A 24983-nucleotide genomic window follows, 5' to 3' on the forward strand; every position below is an offset into this window, starting at 1 on the left:
GGATACCCTCACATTTTTGGCTCTATTTTTAGCACATTTTTTATGATTAGAGAAATGTTTGTGTCGCTTTTATGTCCAGTTGCCCTTTATAGTGGAGAAGAGGCGATGGGGTACCCCAGTGGTAAAGTGTTCGATGGTCATGTCGACGGCCAGGGTTCGATTCCCTACATGGGTACATTGTGTTAAGCCCATTTCGGGTGATCATGAGATTGCTGGAATATTGCTAAAACGGCGTAAATCATATTCATTCATTGACCTAACTCACTCCAGAAAAGCACGTTCAGGTCCCCACGATCTACGTAATTTTAAATTTGATTGTGATCTCTGAATACAAGTGCGTGTGGACACGCATGCTTTCGATCTTTCTGTTATCGACCTGTTTCATGTTACATTTATCTATTACGTACGTACTATCCTTATCTATGGGACCCGTGAAGATCCGGTTACAATAGATCTTGGTTGTGGTTGTGGTAAGAGGCGACTAACGGGATTGGGTGGTCAGGCTCGCTGACTTGGTTGATGCATGTCATCATATCCAAATTGCAATGATCGATGCTCATGATATCAATTATTGGATTGTCTGGTCCAGATTCGATTATTTACAAACCCCCGTCATATAGCTGGAATATTGCTGAGTGCAGCTTTAAACAACAAAGTTTAACAAACACACACATAAACCTATCTATGATGGTGTAATCAAATGACATAGCAGTCGCTCGTCATGACTAAGGGTCTGGTTCAAACCCCAATACGGATTCAATTCCGGCCCACTTGCACAATCTTAGAGCTACGATAATAGTAACTCCCTTACTCAAACATAGATAGGCCCAGACGTGATGTTAGTCAAAGTGACATAAAACTCTACTCATCCACCAGCCCCATGTCCAGCTGTATAACTATTCTGCACTGCACTAGTTATTCTACATATTTGTGTCATTGACAGGTGGGGGCACGGGTGGCCCAGTCGTCTAAGGGTCCACAGGGTTTGCAGAGTTTCGCCCTCCTGTGATCATGGGTTCGAATCCCAGATTCGCCCTGATTATGTTTCCAGGTAGGCCAGCACCCAGTTCATTGGTTACACCAAATTGAAAAGCATCACTTCGATCTTTGCTCCTCCATCAAGGGAGGTCGGATAGCCCAGTGGTTAAAGCGTTCGCTCGTCACGCCGAAGACCCGGGTTCGATTCCCGACATGGGTACAATGTGTGAAGCCCATTTCTGGTGTCCCCCGCCATGATATTGCGTGGTATTGCAATACTCACTCACTCACTCACTCACTACCATTTAATCACAATAGCGACGCATCCTTGAGGACAGTTAGCAGCAGTTCTGAACCTAAAGAATCAGCTCGCTGGAACAAATCAAAGCACGAGTCCCCATCCGCAACCCCACAGAAACAAATAGCTGTAATCGTATTCTCAAAAACGTGTCTCCCCTAGCAATAACATTTTCTATAGAAAATTTGGCGCAGCAAGTCTCCCGAGATCGATTCTGTTGCTGTTTCAACTAGAGCGACCTACATTTATTTATTTACAGCCTAATGAAATCTTTCAAAGCTTCTTACGATACAACAGCGTGTGAATGTGGAAACTGGTGTGGTTCAACCCAAGAGTACTTGGTACCTGTAGAATGTGTGCATCGAATTCCTTGGAAATCTCCTTAAACGTATTTAGTCCGCCATATTAACCCCATCTTCGCTGGGGTGTGCTGCGGCGAGTGAATATGCCTGCGAAGTTAGAGAAATTGATAATTGAGACGATGGAGCGCATGCAAGTAATTATCCCTGATATCTTAAACTCACATGTGTTCACAACGCGGAAGAAGGCATTTGAAGGCATGCTGCATTGAACTCACGGGCATAGTGTTGCACTTAAATCATACATAGCCTGGTGCCATTCTTATCTTGCTTTTTGTTACCAGTTCACATTATGCTGACGTTGCTGTAGTTAGCAAACTTCACGCAGGACTGTATATTGTTTGAACAAGATATAGGACACAATGAATGACAACGTCAATATTCCCCCGAAGCGTCATGAAGCAGCCAGGGCGCCTTGTCACATGAATGAGTGATAGTGTAACGTCGCTTTAAACACTATTCCTGCACTAAAATTGAAAAGTAATGCATTGTATTATCATTTTAATAATCAACGCAATAAGGTGAGGTGAGGTGAAATGGGGTTTAACGTCGCGTCCAAGATTATTGCACTTATATAGCGACCAGTCCTTGTTTTAGCACCTTAATGCTGAGCGCCAGACAGGGTAACAACAAGTACCATCTTTTAACGTCTTTTGGTATGACGCGGCCGGGGATCGAACCCCGGACCTTCCGCTCTCCGGGCGGACGCTCTACCACTAGACCACGGAGGCGGTCATCAACGCAATAAAGGAAGCACACTTATATACATACTCAGATAACAAGGTGTTGTGTTTGGATGATGTGCAAGTGTGTGTGTGTGTGTGTGTGAGAGAGAGAGAGAGAGAGAGAGAGAAAGAGAGAGAGAGAGAGAGAGAGAGAGAGAAGGGGGGGGGGCATACATTGGACTAATGTGGATTAATTATAATCGGCATTGAATCTCGATTCGCTTCTGTATATATGATTCTTTGGTTTTACCTTGTGTTACCTTGTTCAGAATATGATCGGGTTCTATTCTATGTAATTGTCAATTATAACTGGAGATTGTACCCTTGAATTTATTGTACGTCTGTTCCTTGACCGGTGGGCACCAAATGGTTAAGTGTTGGTTTGCAATATGAAAGAGCAATGTTTCTATTCCTGTTATGGAAAATGCAGCGTAGATGAACTAAACACAGTTAATTTTCAGTGGTCTAGTGGTCTAGTGGTAGAGCGTCCGCCCAGAGAGGTCCGGGGTTCGTCATACCAAAAGATGCTACTTGTTGTTAGCCTGCCTGGCGGTAGGCATTCAGGGGCCAAAACAAGGACTGGTCGGCTCGGAGTCAGTATACTGTGTCTGAGTGGGGTATTCCTGTTACATTGCGGCATGGTGTCTCAGTGGACTGGCACTATAAAATCGGCATTAGTCCGGACTAGTACAAGCACAACACACACAGACGTGCATGCACGTCGCTTTGTAATCTTTAACGCTACGTTAAACCCTGTTTCACCTCATTTTCAGTGCCCCAACCTTGTTGTAATTCATTGTATAACAAAATCTTTACCGTCGTCCAGTGTTGCCCTTTGCATCTAATATCTAAAGCAGTAAAATATTAGCGTCTTTATAGCATATGGGGTGAGTGAGTGTGCGAGTGGGTATGGCTTTTACGCCGCTTTTAGCAATATTCCAGCAATATTACGGCGGGGGACACCAGAAATGGGCTTCCCACATTGTACCCATGTCGGAAATCGAATCCGGGTCTTCAGCGTAACAAGCGAACGCTTTAACCACTTGGCTACCCGACCGCCCCTTATAGTATATGGTCTTTGAGTGAGTGATCATAAGTTGGGTTTAACGCCGCTTTGAACAAAACTCCAGTTGTATCACGACGTGTCAGCTTAATGTTGGAGGAAATCCCGAAGTGATGCAGGTCTCAGACCTTTACCAGTTTGGTGAAACCTACGAGCATGGTATGCGCCGACAAACCTAGAAACATAATCGAACCAGGATTCGACCCCACAATCACAGGTTTCTGTGGCGCCCGAGGGACACAGCTACACAAAGAATGGCGGCTCCTCAGACGTCTAGGTCACCCGTACCCCATTATAGTCTTAGACTTTGGATCAGTTTCAAACAAGCACTGTAAAGGAAATCGATACAACAGTTGAAAAGAAAAAAATATGAAAATTACCATGTATCAAGTAACGGTAGCTCTAAGGAAAACTAACAACACAAGCCCTACGACATACCAACGTTCATCAATAAAGCACTAGTGGAAAATGCTGACCTTTCATAAATGAAAAGGAGTTATATTTCAGTGCACTGCAAGTCAAAACCAGGATGGTAAAACAGAAACAACATAGGCTCTCTGTGCTTTTTATACATTAATTCCCCCAAGAGCTTCTTCTTTGTCGAACATAACATTTGCTTAATTCTTGTGCAAGAGCCTGCACTATATACCGTACCCAATAACTTTGCTTGCTTTGTGAGCTCCATGGTTCAATTTGCGCGGCGCTATAGCTCTACGACCGAGGCCATATTGCCGAGAGTCAAGGAGTGCAGAGAGTCCCCACTTACTTCAAGACGACCGTGATACTGCTCCAGTAATCAGTTTATCAAAGAAATATAGCTATTGAAATAGCAATTGTGCAGTAAGAACGGATTGTTACAGTATTGATCAGCAATTTGGCATGGATAAATTATTCCTGATGTTTGATTTCCTCTGATTGCATCCATCTACAGTAATTGATGAATGGAGCGCGGAAGAAATCCATACTTAAAATGTGTATGTAAATTAAACATTTACAAACCATAGGTTCTTGAATTAAGTTTTGTTAGATAATGGGCGCCTTATCGTTCTGGCTCTATGGCCTGAATATCATTAAACGTGGTCGCGCCCGGCCGGAAATGTGGTGTTTAGAAATAAGGAAGAAATCATTCAGCGCATTTCCAGCGGATCTAACTGAGGCGGATAAAGACATACTAATTCCTCATTATTGGTGCCACGTAATAATGTGCTATGGGAAATCTGCCTCTAATAGTTCCCCAGCTAAACGGCTGTCAAAACCTTTCAAGAACATCAATAATGGGAAGAGAAAATTATTATCTTTCCCATTTGGTTAGGCGTTCGTGTATGACATGAAGCACTCTATTTCAATATGTAAATAAACTGGAAACGTGTCCTTATATAACTCGAGGACGTGCTCGAGGCGGATCCAGAGGGGATGGGGAGGGGGAGAGGGGGATCAAGAGGGTCCGGACCCAAAACCCCACCCCACCCCACCCCCTTTTTGAAAACCCAATGTAGTGTATTGCTGGAAGTAAAATTATCTGGGAGGATTTTGATATTTTAGACCCCTCCCTTTTCAAAAAGCTAGATCCGCCCTTGTGTGCTTATCTTTTTCGCGAACACCTGGTGTCACTGCTATTTTGTCCTTTACAACCAATGGAATTTGTTTCGTCAGATAATCGAAACTGGTTTTGACGCTTTATATTTACATCTTCAGGGTGCTTCTCGATATTAGCTTAGTGGGCTATTGCCTGACGTGACCTGTGGATAGACCGGGTGAGACATGGTATGACGAGTGGTTCTGGGGTCCCGTACGGTGTTATGTGATCGGGGGCACCAACGCCCCACCTAACTATAAAGGGTGTATGGTACTTTCACAATTTGCTTTTATTAAGATGCTTACACAACCAGGCAGCATATTTCTGCAGGCACCATAGTGATAAGGTATCATCTGTAGAAAACAATGACGGAATTGGCCACCGTGCTGTCATCAAATATCTCCAGTTGAAACTCCAACAGCCGGATGATGAGGATATGGTGTCAACTGTAGGGTGTGATGCTCCTTCCTCTGCCACTGTAAAGAGGTGGGACGGAGTTCAAAAACAGGGGAAGAGAGAGCCTCGAAGATGATCCAATGTCAGGAAGTCAAGGTCAACTGCCAAAAGTAACGATAATGTTGATAAGGTACATGGCGTGATTAGTGATGATCAAGGACCAACCGCACGTGACATGTACAATAAAGTAGGCATGTTTCATGAGTTGTGAACGTTTTGAGGAGGCGAGGTGAGGTGAAATTGGGTTTAACGTCGCGTTCAATATTATTGTATGTAATTAGAGACGTTCATGCATATCTGTGTGTGTTTGTGGTGTGGTGTGGTGTGGTGTGGTGTGGTGTGGTGTGGTGTGGTGTGGTGTGGTGAGGTGTGTGTGTGTGTGTGTGTGTGTGCGTGCGCGTGCGGGCTTGAACTAGTCCGGACTGATGCCGATTTGTGGTGTGGTGTGGTGTGGTGTGGTGTGGTGAGGTGTGTGTGTGTGTGTGTGTGTGTGTGTGTGTGTGTGTGTGTGTGTTGTGTGTGTGTGTGTGCGTGTGTGTGCGTGCGTGCGTGTGTGTGTGTGTGTGTGTGTGTGTGTGTGTGTGCGCGTGCGGGCTTGAACTAGTCCGGACTGATGCCGATTTGATAGCGCCAGCACACTGAGATATGATACCACAATGTAACTTGAATACCCCACTCAGGCACAGAAAACTGACTCCGAGCCGACCAGTCCTTGTTTTTGTCCCTTAATGTGCCAGGCAGGGTAACAATAAGTACCATCTTTTAACCTCTTTTGGTATGACGCGCCATGGCTCGAACCCCCAACCCTCCGCTCTCCTGGTGGACGCCCTTCCACCAGACCACTGAGACGGTACATTCTCAGGAACGAACTGGGCATGACAAAAGTTTAAGCACGCTGGGTTCCAATGTTTCTAACTCTTGATCAGGACTTCTCCAGATCATGAGAATGTACGTTGTTTTGAAACTGACCCAGGTTTTGTTGAGCAAATTAAAGCCATTGCTTCATGTTCATAGGTCAATCTCATTAAAAACAGACCTTAGTTCTCGCTATCGCCAAACAAAGATCTGAAGACATCCCATTAGGGGTCGCGTCAGAACGACCTCTCATCCGACCAATCAGAGCGTCTCTTACCAGATTATGAAAGTGACAGTCGGAATGTGATTTCTAATCATGCAATCTCGAAAGTTTTAACACGGGGTATTCCGAACGATAGTTACGGGTTTAACGACTGAATCCATATAATCTAATAGCCATTCCACAATGTTCTTTTGTTCAGGTTTCAAATTTGTAATCAAGAATTTGTCAAAATATGTTTCGAAGCGTAGTCGCCAATTTGAATTTGTGCCGTAAAGCACGAGAAAGCTGCCTTCTGATTGGTCATTCCACTGGTCGGTCAAAGTTCGCGCAAGGTCGATCTGACGTGACCCTTAATGGGATGTCCTCAGATCTTTGTTAAGCGCTAGCGAGAACTAAGATCTGAGTTTAATGAGATTGGTTCATAGATCTGAACTTTGTAACCACCCTTCCTAGAAGGACGGGGCGGTCGGATAGCCTAGTGGTTAAAGCGTTCGCTCGTCACGCCGAAGACCCGGGTTCGATTCCCGACATGGGTATAATGTGTGAAGCCAGTTTCTGGTGTCCCCCGCCATGATATTGCTGGGATATTACTAAAAGCGGCGTAAAACCATACTCACTCACTCACTCCTAGAAGGACAGCGGGTGTAGTATGCTAGTGTGGGCATGGACTTTGGAGTGAGGATAAGGTGCTGTGGTGTTGTGTGATGTTGTGGTGTTGTGTGATGTTGTGTGCTTTGGTTGGGTGTGGCGTGGCGTGGCGTGGCGTGGCGTGGCGTGGCGTGTTGACTGGGTATGTTGAGTAGTTTGATACTGCATGATCTTGCCTAACGTGTACTGTAGCGTTGAAAAAGTTATGTACAATATAGCATTGTCGGCTCTATATACATAAAGCCCATATTCCTGTGACATCTCAGTAACTCCATTCTATATTGATATTTTCCTGATCAACGATTACCAAGAAAAAAATCAGTATAGCCGAAATAAAAAACATGTTTTCCAATATGATTTGAAAGGATATATTGAATACGTATCATCGATATCTTATTGAGTCCAATGTTACTACTTTGATGCATTGACGTGATACTGCTGCATTGATCCACAAACGTTTAATACAACTAGAGCTTAGTCGCACCAGTAACCAGCAACCAAGCTGATTTATAGCCACGGGCTAGTGTCCATTCTTAGTCCTGGAATGGTTTAAACGTGTCAATATTGTTGATATTATATGTTATATATTGAACCCTAAAGATAGAATACCACGTGTTGTCAAACCTTTTTATCTTTTTATCATCTTAACTTATATGGGTACGAAAAGTATGTTATTACCTGTTATTATATGCTGGAGCCTGTTCTTAACCCTATATGCTTCATAAACAGGGTGGAAAATGAGTGAGTGAGAGATTATTGGTTCAGGCTGCATCAGCAATCTTGCAGCTACTCGCGAAAGGATAGCAAGATGAATGTTTATACGGAAGCGTTGAATTAACAGTGTCAGTCTGTTCGATTCCACCTTGTATGTACCTCAGTCATTCCATGAGTCCGTATGTTTGTCCATCTGTTCATTGGTCTCTCGATCCGTAAAGAGCCAGGTTAGAATAGGTCTTCAGCAACCCATGCTTGACGTAAATTGCATTTATGCTTGTCGCAAGAGGAGACTCACGGGATCGGGTGGTGGGGCTCGCTGACTTGGTTGGTGCGTGGCATCGTATCCCCATTGCATGGATCGATGTTCATGACATCAATCACTGGATTGTGTGTTCCAGACTCGATTATTTACAGACCGCCGTCATATACCTGGAATGTTGCTGAGTGCGGCGTTAAACGACAAACAAACATGGTTCTCCATGTTGACATCAGAGTCTGTGGTTACAGACACCCATAACGTCCTTCCTAACGGTGTAATCTCTCCACCTATAGCCCGTTTGCCTAGAAATGATACACCCCGTCTACAATTGGTCTCTCATCCTCCCCTACATAGGAACACAGTTTATTTAAAAGACATGGTCATTGTGTCCCTATTTTGGCACGTATCTTTGTTTGACAATTGACTCTGTTCTTTCAGCAGCGAATGTATGCCCGCTGGGTATAGTAATGTTAATGCCGAACATTCTATGCCTAACAGGCGGGTTTGATTTACTCTCCCTAGGGAGCTGAGAATGCAATTTGGACCAGTTACCCGGGTTGATAAGGTCATGCATTAAACAGGCGCATTTGGAATCTGTCTAAATCTTTGTGACAATGAGTTGAAATATGGCCAGGTTCCGAAGGACTGTCGACCTTCAACTTCACCTTGGCCATCTCTTGTGACGAATGCTATAAATAAAACGTGGTTAAGGCGAATTTTGGAAAAAAAAGGAGATGTGGAGTTCCCTTGGATGCTGCTACCTATAAAGGAATGCAGACATCATCTTGATGCTAGATGTTGACTTGGAAAGACTACAACTTTGGTGTTATGTCACACCACGTTTAACAATATACCAGCAATATCAGGGCTTGAGATACCAGACACGGGCTTCATATGTTGTACCCATGTGGAGCTTTAAACCCAGGCTTTCGGCGTGACGAACTTACGCTTTAACCACTTGGGTACCCTTCTGTTGTCACAACACGAATGATAGTTGTCTGGTCAAGACTACAAACCGTTAATGCTTCCATATATAGTGAACCGCAAAAGAAACGTCACCATGGATAGGTATATGAGAAACCTTATTTATCATCCAAAACTGGCCCCCACAGGCGATATCGCTTGGAAGAGATCAAGCGATATCTACACGGTAGATATCGCTTCAATGAAATTACATCACAATGCTTTGCAGACCATTGTGACGTCATTGGTCACCATGACGTGACAATAAAATGACATCACTAATGGCTCTGCTACTGAAGCTGTTTGCAGTACTTTTTACACTGAAGACACTGCTAATTACTGTCTACAAATTGAAAAAGTTGAAAGAATGATGTTGGATGATAAATAAAATTTCACCCTCGTGTCTTTTGATATCAAATATATCAACACTCGTTGATAAAAGTGACAAAAAACCTCGGCAAGCCTCTGAATTTTTCCACTTTCATCAAAAGACACTCGGGTGAGATTTTCTATTTGTCCAAACACTGTAAACATACTTTGAGACATATCAAAAAGATGAAACTTGGCAAAACTGATCATCAAGGTTGTAATTAAAGTGTCAAATGTTCTTAACCTGAGACACAACACCAGTCTCTGAGAAAATAGCATCACAAGTCAGTATCTCGTGTGTCCGCCATGTGCATTGATGACTGCCGTGCAACGTCGATACATGGAATGGATGAGGCGGTTGATGAAGGCCATAGGCACTTGAGCCCACACTCTGAGGAACGCCTGACGCAGTTCAGCTGCAGTTATCGGCCTTGATCAATTACCGAGCTGCCGTGACACCATTGCCTCTCCCTAGACCGATGTTCTGGAATACAACAGGGCCGACCCTCTGCGCAAGATAAATTCCACCCCACACCATAATGCTCGGACCACCCCATGAATCTCTCTCATCAACACAAGCATCCGAATAACGTTCCCCACGACGTCGTCAGCCATTCCCCCTCTCTCTCTTGGGTCCTACCTAGGTGTGGCCTGTGACAGTGGAGGTGTCCGCACTAATGTGTCGCAGGTGTGTTCCAATGGTCTGTCGAGCAGTTTCCGCAGTAGTAACAAAGCGACCTTGAAGATGCTGTCGCACAATCTGACGATCCTGACGTCGGGTGGTGACCCTTGGTCTTCCACTACGTGGTCGGTCATCTGTAGTGTTGGTGGTCTGATACCATTGCTGGAGCCTGTATATGATCCTTACGTGGACTTGAAATGAATGCACTTGGCTACTTCTGGACATGACATGACATAATAAGGAAGAGAATTGACATGTATCGGCAAAACTGGAGTCCAAATATATCATAAAGTGTAGGGTGCATACTGTGTTTTAATCTTGAAAATAATTTATTCTATGCAAGAAAATTAATACTTTCAGAACATCATTACACCGCTTTAATTTAAGACAGGAAATGGATAAGTACCCACGTAGACGAATGAATTTGCAATTAATTAGGGACATTACATATTTTAATGCAGTTATTTCAAATAACTATACAATTCTATATCTCAAGCCAATATACCAAATATAATGTTTCAATTCCAATACATATTTCAATGTAAGAAAAAAATTATATTAATTCTCTACACGTATTACGAAATCCGCAAAATGTGTCCGCTAATGACGTAATCTCATTTGTCCAACTTCTACCGAGATTCTCGACCTGAGTGAAATTAAGTTACCTACTGTTCTAAAGGGACAATATATTATACACAGTAATAACAGATGCTAAACGATGTCACTAAGTCGTATGATACTATTCTAATCATTGCATCAGACCGCATCTGGAATTTGTCACTTTGTGTCGAACGTTGGACACGGCGCATTAAGCTGGCACCAGTTGTTTGGTACGCAACGATTTAGTTACGGAACGTCAGCATTGTATTCTTAGGATGTAGGTTAAAATGGTGGGTGATGTCACCATAACGTCATTGAAGAGGTGGTGGGGAAGCCTGGTGGTTAAAGCGTTCGCCAATCACGATGAAGGCCCAGGTTCGATTCTCCATATGGGAACAATGTGTAAAGCCCATTTCATGTTAACAGAGGGATAAACCACTAACGGGATCGGCTGGTCAGGTCAGCTGATTTGGTTGATGTCATCGTATCACAATTGCGTAGATCGATGCTAATTATGTCAATCATTGGATTGTCTGGTCCAGACTCGATTTTTTACAGACCGCCGTCATATAGCTTGACTATAACAACAAACAAACACTTATTTTTCATCAAATCGTTTGTGATACACCTGGTATGCACATTTTTTTATAGTTAGTCATGCTTTTGATATAGGAACAAAGGACTCTGCTTATGACAAAGATTTCTTATGATTGTGGAAAGGGAAATGTCACTTTTATGTACACGTGAAGGACATGTCGTCATCACGTAGATTACAAAATCGGATAATCTAGATTGTCATACAATGACAATTTCATATTTTTGGACGGTCTGAAAACAGACAGCCTAATAATCATCGCTACCGAGCTGTGAGCAAAGATCAAGAATGCCTGCAGAAGGTATTAAATCGAGAACCCTACAAGAAGGGGAGTGAACTTAGCTTGCGAGCAGCCATCAGTACCTGTGTGCTCATTTGCCGTAACGGCGCACGTAACGACTTCATTAATCAATCAGTGGAAACAGAGTCAATAGAATCGCTTCCTTACGTTTACACGCCATGCCTCTCTACATCACTGCTGCAGTTCTTGTGTAAACGATGAAACATGGTGCCAAACCATATAAATAAAGGTTAGGTCTTTGGTAAAATTTATGCAATAAGGACAAAAATGTCAGGGAATTGTCTGAAATCATGCCTGAAGATAGAGCACCACAGACCCGTGACATTTAAAAGGGATGGGCTATCAAAGTCAGTGTTTACCATCGAGGGATTTGTTATCGAGTACCAGATGCATGCTTACATGGGTTAATTAGAAACCAATGAGCTCATTTACAACACAGTGCTTAGCTTGGATTCTCACAGCGTGTTCGCTCACAAATCTTCACATGCAATGTTGGTTCACTTGACCTACTCATACTTATGACCTCGTTGTAATTACGTTTTGTTTTTACCTACTTTGGTATCTTTTTGACGGCGTGTAGTTTGTTGAGCACACCGAGAATCAAGCGTGACATGTATTATACCTCTTGAGAATAGGTTATTGTTTAAGAATGGCTTTGAAAAGGAGATCAATACTTGCACCAGGTGATGCTGAGGTGAGACGTAACGGGCAAGTGCCAAGGACTGTCCTCCCCTCGTAATCCGTCCACTACCTCCAGTTGCAAAATGACCAGTCTGGATGGACATCGCTCACCCAGAATCCATCACCATGTATCGATCCGCGGCCTACCACCGCTAGCTGTCACTCCGAGTAACGAGTAAGTCCGGGGCGCTCGTTCAACACGAGCCTAGCGAGCAGGAATAGGCAACAATATGTGTACTGCCTCGTAGCGCATTACCTCCTCTGCTTTCTATACACAAAGAAGGAAAAGTGTAATTTTATCAATACATATCCCGCTGCTTGAGGAGTGCGTTTGTGTGAAAGGAAATGTCTTACAGACGTTTTCATAGCAACTTGCAACAAATGGATAAAGTTTGTGGTGAGCACTACTGGGGTTCAGGTTTTGTCGGTAATCTTGGATAACTTCCAGGTGTTGGTTGTAGGAACCCGAAAACGCCATAGGAAAGGGGGTTTCTTTACCTGTTTCAGCATCTAAGGTGATGGTCCCACCGATTCGATGAGGAAAGATTGGGGTTAGCTGACAGGACATGGAGTCCACTTCTGATTACACTTCAGTCACATTTCCTACGGATTACTTTTTTGACCAGCTAGGGGATTGGGACTGGAACGGTTCTTGGAACGGTTCCTGGAACGGTTCAGATTTGGGAGAGGATCTTGCTCGGGACCTCTGGACCGAGATTCCGTTAGGCACTGTCTTGACTATTCTGTGTCTTCTTACAATAGTTGGAAACGCCATGGTACTACATGCAGTCAGGACAGAGAAGAGACTCCAGACGGTAGGTGGTGGAACGGTATAACTTTGTATATTCGTTGGTAATGTAGTTTATAGCAAGGAAATATACACAATATATATAATACTGTTTATTTTTCAAATACATATATGTGCAATAAAAAGGCTGCGTTTCTGTATTTCACTATGGCCGTCCAGATAGTTTGTGAAATCTACAATCCAGTCATTTATTACACCGTAAATACATATTCCTGGATCTGAAAGCTCCCTTCATTTCCGGAATCGATTGAAAAACTTTTTTTATTATTAATAAGGAAGAAAATATTTTCATGTCTTCTGGACATACAGTGCTGTGCTCAACTTGCATGTCGAGCTCGTATCGGGTGTACATATTTTCCAACATTTTCTTAATTATAACAAGCCGACATTGTGCTGACATTGAAGGAATAGCTGTTAAAATAACATACGATCTGTTGTCATGATCCTAATGTCTAATGTCTTCGCATTACACTAATGAAACACCGTTTCTGAACTTTCCACAGGTTCAAATATCACTTGTCATTCGACCCCTCCAGAGACGAACATTGGCTGAAAAAGTCTTTGTCTAATTTAATAATATATGATGAAATAGGTACCGATGAAACACAAATGGATATACTTTCATTCGTGTTAGATATGTGTTATTTAACCATGCGTATTCTTTAGAAATATAATATTATGAAATCGGGAGGATAATTTTTGTCTACTGTTGGCAATGCTTTACGAAAACCAGTGATACGTATTATGTCCACAAATGACAAGTTTCCAGTTTACTTCGGTGGAGCTTCGCTTTCCTGCTTCCATACTAACAGCGCATAGAAAACTGCCCATAATACACATGTGTTCGGTATTACAAGTGTTTGGTATCTGGGTTTTTATCGTAAGACATAGCCTATCTTGCCTAGATTAAACATTTCCATGTGTTAACACGTGGTTTTATCAGAATTAACATGGTGATCAAATAGTGTGTTTACTACTTCTAAATTACACCTTAAAGAGTAGACGAATACATGTATATATGATACATACATGAATATGAATTAGGAAGGTTATGAATTTAAGTAGATGAATCTGCGTTTGTATGGTCGTTTTTAAGTTTTTTAAGTTTTAATTACATCAGTGAGTGGGCATGTTGTCAGGACAAGTATACATGTACCATATGTTGCTCTATTCGGAGGAATGTTTTATATAAAATTTGTAACTCAGGGAATACATAGAATAATACCTGTCTAACACTTTATAATCACAGGTTTCGCGGTTTATATATTATTCTGATAGACCTGAACAATATAGAAATAATGGCTAGGGTACTATGTGTCGCCTATTTTAGCACATTTATTTATAAAATGTCAAAGAATAGAATTGGTTCTCCAATGGAACATGCATCAATAATATCACACCAGTGTATCTGCTACAAAACGCAAACCAGGGATATTATTTCTTCATATAGCTGTAGAGGTTTAAGCAGAAATAGTAACACAGGAAAACATCTCCATTTTCGCCACGATTCTTCTACTTCTATTCGCTTCTTATCCCGCTTCTTATCCCGCGAACAACTTGAGTCAATTATTAGCCCCCGTAACTTACAGTATCGAGTATCGTGATCAAAATGTCTTGTGAAGACACTGAAGGTTCAATCGGAAAATCCATACTTGTTGGCATTCCTGTAATCTACTGCATTTGATCTGGTGTAGTTAGTGTCGGTCATATGTCTACGGCCACTCTGAAAACACGTGTTAATCCCTCTGACAACTAATCACACACCTCTCCTCATCAACGTAGTAGCAATCTAATAGCAGTCTCTAAGGCGTTGATGTGGTTCGTATTGTATATCAAGACTGATTTGTGCTAACGAACATGAATTCTAAACATGACCGCGTAATTTTACTATGAATTTGTGCCTGTATTGTAAAAATATAAGATTCAGTATTTTTTTATGATTCTGTTTGTTTATTTTGTTTGGCGTTTAACGCCGCTCTCAGAAATATTACAGCTATATGACGGCTGTCTGTACATAATCGAGCCTGGACCAGACAATGATTGACGTCATGAACATCGATCTATGCAATAGGGATACGACATGCATCAACCAAGTCATCGAGCCTGGCCACACGTTTCCGTTAGTCGACTCGTACGACAAGCATGGGTTGCTGAATATCAATTCTAACAGCTAAAGGATCTTCACGGCTGTATATGATTATGAATTTCGTTGTAAGACTGACGCTTTGTAGAGTTCTATATCTTGCTTTGAATCCTTACTCACGCCACTTTTAGTATTATTCCAGTCATATCACGGCAGGGGACACCAATGGCTTCACACATATTGGGACTCAAGCCTGATTCCTTTGCCGTGATGATCGAGCTAACGGTTAAGCCACGAGACCCCCTCTGCCCCTAATTCATAATTTGTTACTATTTTTGCAAATGTGTCTGGAGGGTGTAACCCATAGGGCATGACATGCTTCCCCTTTTCGGGAACACCTGGTGTCATCACTGATTTTCAGTGATCTATTCATATCATTTTACGTCCAGTGGAATCTGTTTCGATGGGTTGCCAAGGCTGCTTGTTCTCTGGCGTTAACGTTTTATATTTATTAAAACGTAAATCATCTTGGCACATTTTGGTGTGTTCGAAAATCTAAAAGTTAAGAAAATATACTCAGGAATTTCTTCTGTTATTTATATCCATATTGAATATTTTTAATTATTAAACATGTTTGGTATGATTTTTAAAGTAATATATTGGTGAAATACAGTCTGTTCGACAAAGACTATACCAAGATGTTTTAATCCTCTAGATTGGAAATGAAAGTATTGCAATGCCTTAACGTACTATCACTGAGGCTACTTATGAAAAGGTAATACATGGCATATGATCAGAGTATCAATTCCGTGTTTGCAGTATGGCAGGTACTGAATTTGTATTTCAACCTCGGTTCAGATTTAAATAATAGAGATTCGAGCGCAACTTTTGAGTTACAAACTGACGCTAGAACAACGATCCAGTTCAATAACATTTACGAAAGCGGCAATATTCAGTAAAATCGCCAACATTCAGCCACGTGTGGCGGATCGCGGCAACATAAAGCAACATCTATCACGGAACAACCTTATATTGTACGTATTCGACATATATGCACTTTTCCTGTCACCGTAGTGTAGCAGGAATCGATCAGTCAGATCTATACAGTGAGATAACAAGTACAGTAAACTACGGTTATAACGAACTCAAAGGGACCACTAATTTTAGTTCGTAATAACCGTAGTTCCTTATAAGCGTATATACAGCATATATACAACAAATGGTCGGGACTAAAAAATAAGTTCGTTATATCGGTCAGTTCGTTATAAGCGTGTTCGTTATAAACGTAGTTTACTGTATCTTGTTACATATTGACGTCACTAAAATGCGTTCCACTTAAAAATGACGTAATGTTGAATAACGTAAAAATGGACGTGTAGATATGCAACATTCAGCACCAAGAAGTAACACGCAGCAAATCCGTGTCAGCATTCTTCTTTACCTGGTTTATGAATGAGTTTAAGTAGGCAAATTACAGCGCGGGGCACCGGAAATGAGCTCCACACATTGTATCCATGTAGAGAATCAAACCTTGGCCTTCGACATGAGGAATGGATATGTGGCTCTAACCAATAGGCTACCAACTGCTCTGATGCAAGATGATGATAAGTTATTCTGAAATTCACTATTAGACTTGACTCCATAAATATCTAAAATACGCCGTCCTGATCAATGCTAATATTACACATGTACATCAGCAGCTTATAGTCAATACACTGTGGTCATCACGTCGAAACAAGCAGCCAGTCCATTTTATATCTGTTGTCTAACAATGTCAACAAACCAGGCTAAATAGTAATACGATAATTATATATACCGTTGCTAAGTGTTATATATTACCGATATATCGACAGTATTGACATTCCATACGCATAAACACTATGTATATTTGAACGGATGGACACAGATAATCAATGCGTATTTAGATGAACCTATGTTTGAAGACATTTGGAAAAGAAAATCCATCATGCTATTACGACCATAAACATGCCATAAATGCATGATCTATGCGTGGCGGTGGCGTGGGTCTGCATGCCCACATGCTAACATTCGATGGTTCTGCAATATTAAGAGTGATTTAAACCAAGCGCCAGTGGCCCATGTGTGCTCTTGAATCACTCTTTGAGAACTGGATGGCCATTGCCTGGAGATACGGCTTGTAGTGATGCGCGACGGCATGTTGATGGTGTTGCGAGCAGCAGCCTTGGATGTCCATGCTAACGTGCAGTTTTCTTCTGCATGGCCGTATTGATTGGATGATCACAGCTTTCATCTTTGAAAAACTAAAAGCTTTCATTATTAACGATTCACACTAAAAGACTTTGGACACCGTATTTGTAAAAATAGTTCTGCACCATGACTGTGGAAAATATTAATGTTATGAAAACAAAACCTCTCTCTCTCTCTCTCTCTCTCTCTCTCTCTCTCTCTCTCTCTCTCTCTCTCTCTCTCTCTCTCTCTCTCTCTCTCTCTCTCACGTACTCTATCATCATCATCTTAAGAATAATAGGGACGACACATTCACGTTCATACATACAGTAAACTACGGTTATAACGTACTCGAATGGACCACTGATGTTAGTTCGTTATTACCGTATTTCATTATAAGTATATATATATATAGCATTCATAGAGCAAATGCCCGGGTCCAAACGAAACAGTTCGTTATATCCGACAGTTTGTTATAAGCGTGTTCGTTACAAACGTAGTTTTTCTGTACTTGAATATCATTTTGAGAAATGATAAATTACCTCACAAAGCAAATTATATAATTCAGTATCAGCTGTGGAGAAGTAATGTATTCCCCGTTGGTGACATTTCCTTTCCGCGATTATTATCAATCATTTCTGCATATGCTTTAATGGCGAAAAGGTTTCAGGTGTATATATGGAAAATGACATACAGACATCACATTATTGAGTCTTAAATTGATAGATAGTAGGTGAGCTAATGAATGGTTTACGCAACTTTAGCTTTTATTCAAGTCACGACGCAGCTGTGGTCCACGATTGGCATGGAAAGAGTCAAGATTGGTTGAGAACTGCTAAGAGAACTATATCAGCATTGCAGCGTTTATTTGTATCGTAAAATGAACAAGTATGCGTGTACTGCCATGCTTAACTGTAAACCATATAGAAGATGAATGTCAATGGTATGTAGTACATACAGTTTATTCCGTGTCAGAACCTAAACTGTTATGTATCTTCTACTTCATGAACTGTATAATTTTATGCATTTGTGATTATGCGTGTGCATGTGTATATGTGATATCTTTGTCTGTGCGATATTCTCATATACCATCCATAATGCACTACAGCGACACCTGACATCCCATGCGTCAATGTATAATGATGTTGCTAGGTAATACATATTGACTAAATGACAAAATTTGATTCATGCCTATGTTACGATATAAGTACGACCTTACCCAATCATGTTCTCTCATCATACAAGAAACTTCAAATTATGAAAACCAGTTTAGCAAAGACACATTTTCGTCAATGCTTTCTTCTTTCGATCCGTGTTCAATTTCAATAAATAATCTTACATACAAAGACAGCAAATACATAGGAATAATACGCTGATTCATATATATTGATAACCCCAGACACCTGTGGTAATTTCTATGCAGCTACTACCAGTCAATAATGCGCCCAGATAGCACCACCCGCCATATTATATTAGGCCAGTTAGTTCCGAATGTAAACGTACTATTTCTCGTTACGCTCAATCCATGCAGTATCGCAGTGGGTGGGCGTTTCTAGTGATCGCAGTGCTGTAGCAAATATGAAACGTCAACACAAGAGAATACAGTCTCTATTCAAAGCCATGGCTATGAGGCATGGTTACAATGTGGCGTCGCTGAGAATGGCCGTCATTTCGCACATGGAACACCCTGAGGAGATAAGCAAGCTTCTGCCCTAAGTTCGTCTCGCTATGATTCTGTGTGTATATTTAGCAGACAGAGACATCACCCAACTCCGACTTGTGTTTATTATTAATGTAACACGACTATTATTCTTGTCTGTCGGGTGACGATGCGAAATAGGAGTGACTGTTCCTGATATGAGAACGGTTGTATTCATTCGGTGAACAGACAATTGTATAACGATCACTTTGATGTAGCGGGATCGTTAAATACCGCTTAAAGGCCCTAAGGGACTTGATCACTTGTATTGTCTCGTATTGGATTGTGATTGGTTGACATGTTTACAGACCTTTGTTAGATATAACATTTGTCATAGTGAAAGGGCCCTTTGAGGATTAGGGTCAGACAAGGCCAACGGAACCTCTCGCTTGGCATCCGAGAAGACTACTGTTGGGTGGCGACCCCAAGGATGAGTGAGTGAGTTAGGTTGTACACCGTGTGACCCTTAGACGTGCCACAAACCTATGACCGTAGGTTCAAATCTCAGATCCCCCTTAATAGGTTTTTGGTTTGTCAGCACCATGTTCATTGCTCCAGAGTGGTAAAAATCCAAGACATAATTTACGGGCTTTCCTGACACGAACTAACTCGTTTGCAAATATGAACAGGACACATATTTATTCCAAGACGCAAGTTTTGCCGATCAGGTTAATGTTGCATTGAGATGAGATACAGCATTCTACCAGTATATTAGCGTCACCTATACTTATAACATTTGACCAAAAGAGGAATGGTATAATATTATTTTGAAGTCTGCATGAATGTTTAATTAGAGATGTTGCGTCAGCCTTATATAGGATGAAATATTTTCTTTCGGCGAAGTCCACAAGCACCGGTTTGTTGCTGAGAGTATCACATCGGGTTATCTGCCATCTTGGTGAACGTTGAGCTACAGGGTACCAGCGCCACCACTCTCGTAACCGCCATACTTAAGTGAGTGTGTGAGTGAGTTTTGGCTTAACGCCGCTTTTAACATTATTCCAGTTATATCACGGCGAGTCAGCTTAATGTGGGAGGAAAGCCCGAAGTGATGCAGATCTCAGATGTCTACTAATTTGGTGAAACCCACGAGCACTAGAATCATATTTGGGGGAACGGGGATTCGAACCCATAATCATAGGTTTCTGGCGTGCCCAAGGGACGCAACTCTGCACAGCCAATCGCGGCGCCTTAGACGACTGGGCCACACGTGCCCCCGCCATACTTAAGAGTAACCTTAGCTTTCCTTTTGCCATGCCGTATGTGTCAGTTACAACTTGTTTACCTGTGAAAAGATCGAAAAGAATTTGGAGAAAAATATTGTATTACCTTTGCTTTCATCTGAAGTTTGATTTATTGAATTCGTTTGAAGTTAACACATTGCATTCCGCTTTGTTCTGTAATTGTTTTTTCTGGTCTGAACGTTCAGTAGTATATTTTCCAAGTTCTAATTATTTTCTGTCCCTTTCAGCTTTGTTTTCCTTTGTGTGGTTCAAAAGATATAGACTTTCTGTTTAAATAAAGTCCGGACTCCAGCGTCGTAGTGTCCTTGAGGTTTAATCAATATGAGCTATTTACGTAATAATAAATGTACAGGGACACGGAACGTTTTGTATAACGCACCTTGTGGGCATTCGACGAAATACAAAATAACCATCATACAAACATTCAAATTCTGAAACTTCTTGTCAAGACAGAGCTCGAGACATTCTGATCAAAATAAATCCCCTTACCAGAAATAAATTCAATCATTTTAACCGGAATTGCTTTTTCCAGTTTCCTTGGAGGATTAACTCTGCCAATGGTTCTGGAGTGCTCCCTAAGTGATCTAGGTCGCTAAATCGAGTCTTCGAAGCAACCAGCTATTGGGGCCGTGAGCGCTTCAAAACAAAATGCTGCTAATTTCCTGTAAACGGCAGCTAACTAACTTTTAACGCTATAACGTGAAATAGGGTTTGTAGCAATTTGAAATCAGTTAGGTATGCGTAGCCAAGCATAGCAAAATTGGATTAGGCCTCTTTCCTCTCGTCTTAAGCTGATAAATGAGGGGCTTAGCCTCAATCGTGCAATCCTCGTATGGACATGAGCAGGCAGATGACATTCTGCTTGAATTCTCTAAGGGATTGGCTGCAGAAACGGTATAATGTCATCGTAAAATCTGCTTCTCATTTTTGTCATTATTGACAGTAATAAAATGTGTTAGTCTGAAGAAATAAGATTTTGGTAAATTTGCTTTAACGATTTTTTCCTAGAAGTATCTTTCGATTCTTTCAAATGCATCCAAAGCTCTGGCATATGGATTTCAACCATAGTCAGCAGTTCTTACAAACTGCAAGGCCGAAGGAGTTACATGTATACCTCTCAGTTGATTTCAACATATGTTTGAGTTTCAATTGGAAATATCTTACGTTGGCGATATTATATACAAAGATGAACTTTACTGGCTCTTATTCAGCACTCAAAAATCCTACTGCATGGTTTGAATATTTGACAATATAATTTGATTTAAAACTACAAAAGGGTATCTTTTCTTATCTCATCTTTAAAATTGCTTTTTTGTGCACAAATTTAGAACTTTTGAAACACGGTAGGGATCATGTGGTTGTTTATTCATTTCTCATCCCAGTCTTCAGTAAACCTTTATATTTTTCCACACAATTACCAACCACAGATTACGTTTTACAAACTGTTACAGGAATGAGTGGTGGTTAAACAGTCATAATCACATTTATCACCAGTTCTTTCAAGTTTCATTTACATAAAAATAAACTCGGTATGCAGTTTAATAAATGTTATACCTGAACTTTGGTCTGATTCTAGGTCAATGCTCTCACAGATAACCTGTGGCCTATCTGCTTCAGTTCCTGACATATGATTAGGTATTGATATAGCCCCTTTCGAAATATTACCAAGAAAACGCCATATTTGTTGGTTTCTGGAACTTCTTTCTGTCTGTACATCAGAATAAAAGGTATTGAAATACTCAAGCTTACTTGGTTGCCGTAATACTGCTTTCTTGATAGGATTTATTTTTGGATAACGTGTTAGTGTTAGAGCCGTAAGCAAAGCCATATTAAGAATAGGTGTATCTTCGCATTGTTATGCGAATTGTTGTTTATGCAGATTGTGTGACTGGTGGGTGCTACGGTTAGGACAGAGCACGTTACTCTTTTAGTGAACACCTGGTGTCATACTAATTTTCAGTGATCCAGTTATATAATTTTGACTTCTCTTTTGCTTTTACGCCAAATGAAATCTGTTTCGTCGGATAACTGAATATTTTCTGGTATTGACGTTTTATATTACTGAGACAAATGCAGACAGTGCGTGAGTGAGTTGGTTTAAAAGCTGCTTTGAAAAGCTATCCAGATACGTGATGACACCATTGCAGAACGTCTAGGAAAAAGAGTTGCGTGACTGTCGTTATGAAACCCACGTTCCTGTATCCAGGACAAGAGCGTGATGGAAAGAAGCAATGGCTCTCGGCTGTCCTTAAATGCCAGTCAGCATCTTCACAAGAAGGCCAGAACGAGTTCACGGAACAGAGCGCCATCAGTTAGAATCAGAAGATCTAATGAATGACCATCTACTTACCTAGACCGCTACAGCCCTGTTGGCCGGTGGAATTAGGCTCACGATTATTAAATTGTTAGTTAATTTCCTCATCATACGCGCATTCTGTTCACCATAAAAGAGATTGTGATTCTATTAAGTTGGTCCTTGCCATCGACGTTACCTTATCAAACCAGTCTATCAGAGCGGGCATGACACAAACTGTCTCTGAGAACGTGAAATCAGGCAGAGTCGATCACGTCCAATTCGTTATCTGTCCCCCAAGCCTGGACCAATTTATAGGAATTGAAAGCAGTTGGCAACTCCAGGAAGTTCATTCACAGATAACGCGACCTTCGCCTTGAAAAAACACTTGTTCATGTTCTTGTAATGATTCGTGTAGACCCATTCATAAACAGCACACAATAGTTAAAATTCGACATTGCTAACGTGAAGATTATTGTGTTATCATGTTTGCTGAAGACTTTCCCGTCCAAAGAAAATTGAACATTGTGTAAATCCACGTGTCTTAATTTTTTTATGTTTGAAATCCGTTTTAGTGTGCATGTGATACAAACGAACGTTTGCTTGGTATGATTTTATTTTGATGTTACCTAATGACCTAATATGATTTAACATCAGCAAAACCAAATTATTTTCTCCGATAATCTCATCTGCACAGCGGCGGATTGGTAGCCTGGTGGTTAAAGCATTGGCTCGTCACACCGAAAAACTGTGTTCGATTCCCAAGGTGGTAACGTAGTTTGGCCATCATGGGGCTTCCGAGTTTCGTCTCCAGGAACAGCTGCTGGTCGTATGAGGCCACCATATGGATCGGGTGGTCAGGCTGGGTGAGTTGGTTCATAATATGTCATCGTAGCCCGACGTCGTTGGCAGTTGTTCAGGATATTGGTCACTGGACTGTATTGTTAACAGGCCTTAGTCACGTAGCTGGGATATTAAGGCGGCTTCACACGTGCAACATTAGTTTGTAAACAGGTTGGCAAGTTTGTGTTGCCATTTTGCAGCAGAAGAAAGCAAAAAATAATGTCATATCTACGCAGTTTTCATACACGCACGCACGCTGGCACGCACACACACACACCTAATTACGTGTAAACTTAAATAGGCAACCCCCGCCCCCCCCCCCCCCCCCCCCCCCCCGCACCGTGATATGACTGACCAAAGACGAAAACACGTATGTACGTAAATATATATATATATATATATATATATATATATATATATATATATATATATATATATGTGTGTGTGTGCGTGCGTGTATTTGGGATGACATAATGCTGAAGTTTGGTATAGTTGGTATATCACAGATTCCATAGCCCCGTTGGTGACATGTATTCATCATGTGTTATTCATATATTTACTCTCCCCCTGAGTGAACAAAGCAGATACAATACACGTCCGTAGTTTACCAATGATTGAGGCTCCTCAGGCCAGGCCAATTTTTTCTTTTTTGATGGATGAGTCGATCCGAAAGTTCGCACGAACAACAAACAAAAAATAAAACCATTACTGTGTTTAATCGAAATGATCTTTTTGTTTGAATTTTGCCAAAGGACTATTTCAAAGTTTCTTTTAGGAACTGAAACTCCAATCAACCCTCATAATAATTAAAAGAATATTCATAAGAAATCTCGATTTGATTTTACGATCCCGACTATATAATGAGCATGTGTTTATGAAACACTATTGCTAAAAGCGGCGTTAAACCATACTCATTCACTCACTCACTCACACACTCACTCACTCACTTACTAACTCACTCACTCACTGTATAAATGCAATAATTTTGAACTCGACGTTAAGTCCCACTTAACCACACCTCATCTAAACAGTGACAAGTCTGAAGACAAAACAACCTGATGAGAAATTAGGGGTCGTCAAAGGTCCCTCAATTAGTCGTACCAGGATCTGATGATCAATAGTTCGAATCCCACACTGGCTCAGAATATGATCCTTGGACTGGCAGCGTGATATTGATGCTTGTGTGTTTCTCGAGAGCATAAGTCGTCGACGACTAAATGGTGTGTCCTCCCACGCGAGATTTACACGCCGCAATTGAAATACTATTCAAAACCTCGATAAACAAACTCACTCATAAGGAATTAGTCTATGTCGCTGATGAGAAATGACGTCAAATATCACTCGTTTAAATTAAAAGAAAATAGCCGCGAAGAATTGCCCAGCTATTGCCTAGGTAGCGTGTAGCCAGGCCTGCGAACATACGCTCATCTCGACATCACTTTGATGGATTCTCTGAA

General features: G+C 41.3%; 1 protein-coding gene across 1 annotated transcript in view; it reads left to right on the forward strand.

The window, feature by feature from the left end:
* The first annotated feature begins 12415 nt into the window (after positions 1–12415).
* LOC124133074 (probable G-protein coupled receptor No18) overlaps positions 12416–24983 on the forward strand; it is a 114472-nt gene continuing 101904 nt past the window's right edge. The window contains exon 1 of the mRNA XM_046497302.2: positions 12416–13163. Coding sequence (XP_046353258.2) covers positions 12915–13163 — 249 coding nt within the window. The 5' untranslated portion in view covers positions 12416–12914. The remainder of the gene's footprint in view (positions 13164–24983) is intronic.

The sequence above is a fragment of the Haliotis rufescens genome, unplaced genomic scaffold (assembly GCF_023055435.1).
Source record: "Haliotis rufescens isolate VD_foot unplaced genomic scaffold, xgHalRufe1.0.p SCAF_23, whole genome shotgun sequence".
Taxonomy (NCBI): domain Eukaryota; kingdom Metazoa; phylum Mollusca; class Gastropoda; order Lepetellida; family Haliotidae; genus Haliotis; species Haliotis rufescens.